This window comes from Nymphaea colorata, chromosome 1 (genome assembly GCF_008831285.2).
Source record: "Nymphaea colorata isolate Beijing-Zhang1983 chromosome 1, ASM883128v2, whole genome shotgun sequence".
Classification (NCBI taxonomy): Eukaryota; Viridiplantae; Streptophyta; class Magnoliopsida; order Nymphaeales; family Nymphaeaceae; genus Nymphaea; species Nymphaea colorata.
In genome coordinates, this window is record NC_045138.2 from 34,089,932 (window position 1) to 34,095,931 (window position 6,000).

Below are 6,000 nucleotides of genomic sequence, written 5' to 3' on the forward strand. Positions count from 1 at the left end.
TGTCTTGTTTGCTTCATGAAGCTTCCATGCCTACAATTTGATTAAATTTTTTAAAGCTGGCTGCATTTAACTCGAGAACTTTGTGTAACAGAAGCATATTGAGAGATATTTACATGAAGCCAGTAGGTTATCAGCGATATCCAATTGGTGGAAGGAACTATTCTTCTGGCCACTAGAACTCCAAAGCTGAAAATATCTGATTTCGCAGAGTATTTCCCCATGCGTGCATGCTCACGCACACACACAGAGAGATTATAGTTTGTCAGCACATTCAGCATTCATTTGAAAAGGTTATGTCATTGAGATGCAGTATCGCACGGAGAATAGGTCTCCCAAGCCTTTATTACAAAATTTTAAAAGGGAAAAGGGCATGTCCTTGAGAATTGATTTCTTAGATGGTTACCAGAAAATCGATCAATTTGCAGAGTGTGAGCATACCCGACGATACCCAAGCTAGCTCAGTTTGAAACCAAAGCCCTATAATTGGTAGCTGACTTATTTTTTAAATATATAATATTAATATTCTATACATATTTGGTTACACTTAATTATATTTGTATATTAAATTACATTTTAGAATATATTTTTTTATTTTAGCCAACCCACGCTCAACCCTATGTGAAGAACCAGAGAAAGTATAGTCGGCAAAATGGGGTGCGCTTCCGACGATGATTAAAAAAAAAAAAGTTGAAGAAAAGTAACATTCTGTAAACCGTTAAAAAAAAAAGTCCTTTTTCTTTCTAATAAATGGTCAAAATACCTCTTAGAGAGGTAGGAAGATAGGATGCTCATGGGCAATAAATACCATGCGCGTTTGTCCCTTGCTTGAACTCCCTAAAAACTTGTGTTGTGTGGAGTTGCGTGTGTGCTCGTTACTTGTAATACACCAAAAAGAAAACAGAGGGTATTTTGGTGATTATTTAAAATACAATGTCTTTTTCAATCATTTTACTTTTTTTGTCTTTTCAAAAACTTTTTTTTTTATTAATTAGGGTATTTTCGTTGTTAGTCATATTGACACCTCAACAATAAGTCTACCAGTATGACCTATATAATATAAAAAGGATGACTCATTTTTATGCTTATACTTACGTAGTGTCTACTTGATTCTACAAATTTCATCATTTATATGCTTTTATTAACATTCTAATGCTTTTGATCAGAAAAAGATCACTTTGCCTCTAAAATGTCGTGAGAATTGAAACGGACCTTTCCAATTTCCTGCGCATTAAGATCACGATCAACACATCGATGCCAAACAGGGCCCAAGGTCAAGAGAGACATTGAGAGAAACCATGTGTCTAAGAATTAAGAAACCTCACACTTGTACTATGGATCTGAATCTTATGGTCTGATCCAGATTTGGCACAATCAGAAAATGCCCATTTACACCAGAAAAAAAAACAAGGAAAAGAAAAGGAAAGAAATTGAAAGTGTAGGGTCCCCAGATAGTTTGCGCCTGACTGTGATACCAAGCAGGAAACTACCATATCCAACAGACAATCAAACAAAGAGTATACGAAAAACAAAAAATAATTGACAGAAGCTCACTTTCACCCGGGCCGCGGGCTTCGCTTGAGACCTTCAACTTGGTTCACACCCAGCTAACACAAACTTGCCCCTAAAAATTTAAAAAGGAAACCACAATCTCTATCTCCACTCCCAATTAAGACGAACCCATTCTTCAGCATCATGGACCTCCGTTTCAGCGCTTAGCCAGATCTGCCACCGAACTCTTTTTTGTCCTTCTCATCATGTTGAGCATCATGAGTTTCTATTTCGGCCACCTTGGTGTTTGATCGCGCAGCGGAGCCGATTGGACTTATCGAAGTCGAAGTCTGATCGAGAGCTGCAGTTTCTGGTATTCCTGGAGTAACGGTGCCAGGTTCAGGAGCGTCTGCAAGGTTAGAGTGCTCCAGAAGGGTGCTGCCAATTTCACTTGGTAAGGCTGTGCCAACAGCATCATCTAGGTCCTTGTCATGGCGGTGAGAGGTAGGAGCCCCTAGAGTCTCATGATCGTGGCGGCCATGAACGACGACACCGTTGGTCGGTGGACAAAGAGCAGCGTGTGGGTGGATTGTGGTACTATGGCTTCCTTCTGAGGCCAGAGAGGTTTGGCCGATAAGAGTTTGTGAACAAGGGATTGGGGGTGGGGGAGCTAGCCTTAGCCATGCACCGAATACATTCATCATCCACTCAAGTGTAGTTCGGGATGTATGCAATGAGCCCTCCAGCCTTGCATGTGCAACGACCGAGTCCCTGAGTTCTCTCTCTAGCATGGCAACATGAACTGCAGTTTCTTTTTCTAGTGCCTGTGGTGCGTCAGTCTTTGGTGAACTTATAATTGCGTTTTTGCCTGTCCATGTTACGTCGTCTGTCGTGGATTGTGAGACCACCATCTTGCCCTGCTGCCCGGAAATTTCTAGAGGTACAATACTCAAGCTTTCTGCTTGAACACTGCTTTGTTCTGCTCTTAAAGCCACTGCCCTGTTCAACTGCCGCTCTTGGTTGCTGTTCTGAACAAAGGGAAAAACCAGGATGAAGTTTAATTTCTTTGGGGTTCTCGGATTTTACAAAAAAAGGTCGTGTTCAGACTATGAGACGAATTAATACCAGTGAAGAGCCAGCAACATGTTGCGACTTTTGATACCCAAGTCCTGTTGTTGTTGTGCCTTTCCCAGTGGGCGGATTTTCATCATCTAACCTGTCAGCCAGTTTATCATTCCCCTCCCCCTCTTTTTTGGATTCACCGCCGGCTTGTGGATTGCCACCGAAAAGGTTGAATGGCCCAACGCCCAGTAATCCCGACGCTCCCTTGTTGACTCTGTTTTGCATCTCTTCTTTGCTGCCGAAAGGATTGGAGGGTCTATAACCTGCTAGGCTTGAAGCTCCCCTTGAGATGCGGCCAACTATGCCTCCGCCGCCTGAACAGAAGTCACCAATATCGTTATGGACAATATGGGGTGTGTTTGGGTGAAAATTCAAATAGGGCGCAAAGAGAAGGAGGGGGCGTAATTGTAAAGGCTAGCTTGCTCGTACCTCGTGACGATGAATATAACCAAAAGCCTGTACCGATGAGAGCAACAATTCCTACATTCTCGGTGGCAGATAATATAGCGGCTTTCGAGGTTTCTGATAGTGCAGCCCAACCACCTGCAAAGTGTACATATCATGGCATTGCCATTTATGATTTGGTGAAATTCTGTTGAAGGAGAAATTTGTGCACTAAAACGGCTTTTTCTTTTGGGAATTCATGTATACCTTTTGAACGTTCTTGAGGTGCAGGAGTGGGAGTAGGTGCCAGAGAAGTTGCTGCTGGTATTACTGGCGACGACTTAAATGTGAAGTTGAAGATGCTGAAACTCATGTAACAACTGCCAAGAAGAAACAATCCACTCGTCTTCCCCTCGCAGCAGCTGTTGATGCTCTCCATGGCATCCTGCAGACAGGCCTTACATTCACTGGTCTCAACATCACCAGTACACTGCGCTAATCCACTTAGCTTCTGCGACGTCCCCGGTATTCCAACTCCAGCCCTGGCAAACCTTGGGTTCGAAGCAATTGTGCTAGACGTCAGATTGCTCAAGAAACTGAGCAGAAAGCTACCTAGCGCTTGGGGCTGAGCATTTTTAGTTGCATTACAAATACAACCCTTGTTATCATAATCGACCTTACCAGAGATCTCTCCATTAAAGAAGTGTAACAAGCAATCATCTGTCCATACTACCCCCTGTGAATCATTTGGGCAGATATGGTGCAGTTTTGAGCCGAAGTTTGCTGCGCATTTTTCACACGTATCTGTGCTATTGATGTCTCCTCTACACTGAAGGAGTAGGCTTGCTTGGTCCGGGTAGTCTCCAACCGTTAAGTTGGTGAAGCCATGGGTGATAGGCTCGTTTGACAAAGAGTTGATCGCAAGCTCTAGGTTTTGTACAAACCCACTGGAGGCTTCTGCGCCAGTACAAGAAGAGTGCAAGTACGAGTCAGATGGGGTGCTCAGAAACAGCAGAATGGAGAAGACAGAAAGAAAGGGAGATGAGAGAAAAGACGGGGGGAAGCAATTCATGGTTGCTCTGTTTCTAATTCAATTCGTGTTGAGATGAGTTGGTTGGCCATTGCCCATATATAAAGCTTCCACTAGGAGATGCTACAGTGCCCAGATATTTTATGTGGCAGATACATTGGACCCTAGTTATCCTCATGGATATTATTACCTACTAATTTGATCTTTAAAACAGTTGATCGGTTGGACAAATCATAAACTTATACCTTTTCTTAATGAAAGAAAGTAACGAGCATTTCCAGGACAGCGGGAGCGCCACGTCTACTTCGCTGCAGGACTATGTTTCAGATAGACCTGAGTACTTTGAAGAAAATTGAAAGTGCAACACTTGACTTGTGAGGCCCTCATACATGATACTAGAAAATTCAGAAACCTGAGTCCCCTTTTCAAAAAATTATCACAAAACTGGAGTCCTCTAAAAAGATAGAATCGTTCTACAACATTTCTTTTTAAATGATGGGGATGCATCAGAACTTTCTTTTCATGTTAAGTAAACTTTTTGAGGAATAATGTTCTTAAAGTAGTCAATATGTTGTTATATATGTTTGGGCCGATAAACTTGAGTCGATATTGGGATCTGCTATTTCTTATTCAAAAATCAAGTACTTTATTTAACCAAAAAAATGACACGTAATGACGACACTGGATACGTGGCCAATATTGAAACATTGCTTTTAAAGGCCTTTTATCAAAGTTCCATTTTAGCTGGACTTCTTTCATTAGAGATGGAGAAGGGACCTACTGCTAGAGTTTGGAGAGAAGATCAATTATGGATTTCACGGAGAGAAAAACTACTGGGACTCTTGACCCGAGTAATAGATCTCTCCTTTCTTGGTCCTCAGGGAGGGGACGGTCGCGACCTTGCTAGAGAATGGGGAGTCACTGGGATGAGTTCAAAGTATTCCAACCAACAAGTACTCGACAATGTTATTGTTTTCTACTAATTGTCTAATATTGTGCCGGATATATATATATATATATATATATATATATATATATATATATATATATATATATATATATATATATATAGGTGGCAGTGGTAGAGCCACATATAAGCTCAGGGGGACACCTCCCTTGTACTTTTAGAAACATTTATGCAAACATACATATTTACGCGACTTTCCAATAATAAATTTACATATTTTTTTCTGTTCATTACATGTTTGTGCCTCTCACCACTTTTTTTGGTGGTGCAAGGAGAGTAAATTAACCATACATGGTATAATAAAACTCATCTAAGAGTGTTACTAATCATTGGCCTTCTACAAGATATATATAATGGCATTGGCCAGTGGCCCAAACAGAAAACTCTAAATTTAAATTTCAAATTTTCAAAGACACTCATACGTAAAAACTGAAAATTAATAACTTTCTATTTATTTTAAATTTTATGGGCTGGTGCGTGGAAGGAGCAAACATCGACATTTGGAAGAGGTAGCTTTCGATTCTCCTTTAAAGAGTTTGCACTACTGTGCCTTTTGGAGAAAGGGAAAAAGACGAACAATGACTTCCTGTCACCTTTTGCTTTCTGCTTCTTAAATCTCGTTTTCTTAATTCTAGTGTACTTAACAAAAGCTTTTCATACAAAAATGAGATTTCATTAATTAAAACTATTCGCTACAAAACATAAAATGTAGAGGGAAATCCTCAAAATATATGGAATCCACGATAGTCGCAAGACTTCGATGTTGCATTTGATCAAGCGAGTCTTCTCAGTGTTGGCACCTTTCGAGCAGCCTAACTGAAATAACAACACGAGATCCCAATCTGACCTTATCAACCACAATTCTCTCCATAATATAATAGGTCTGGCCTTATCTCACCTTCAGAAGCTTCAACAATTCCATTCAAAAGGACCTTCAAGATCAGATTGAAAGGAGTGCTTTCTAACATGGTCCACTTTCTTGGTAAAGGAAAAACCTTCATCATCTCAA

At 40.7% G+C, this 6,000-nt stretch overlaps 1 protein-coding gene across 1 annotated transcript; it reads right to left on the reverse strand.

The window, feature by feature from the left end:
• Positions 1-1,283: 1,283 nt before the first annotated feature.
• LOC116248804 (cysteine-rich receptor-like protein kinase 15) lies at positions 1,284-4,100 on the reverse strand. Its single transcript, XM_031621785.2, has 4 exons — positions 3,262-4,100; positions 3,040-3,153; positions 2,614-2,924; positions 1,284-2,516 (listed from the first exon to the last, which is right to left on the reverse strand). Exons 1-4 carry the CDS (start codon positions 4,064-4,066, stop codon positions 1,713-1,715), a joined length of 2,034 nt encoding a protein of 677 aa, XP_031477645.1. The 5' UTR covers positions 4,067-4,100; the 3' UTR covers positions 1,284-1,712.
• Positions 4,101-6,000: the final 1,900 nt, after the last annotated feature.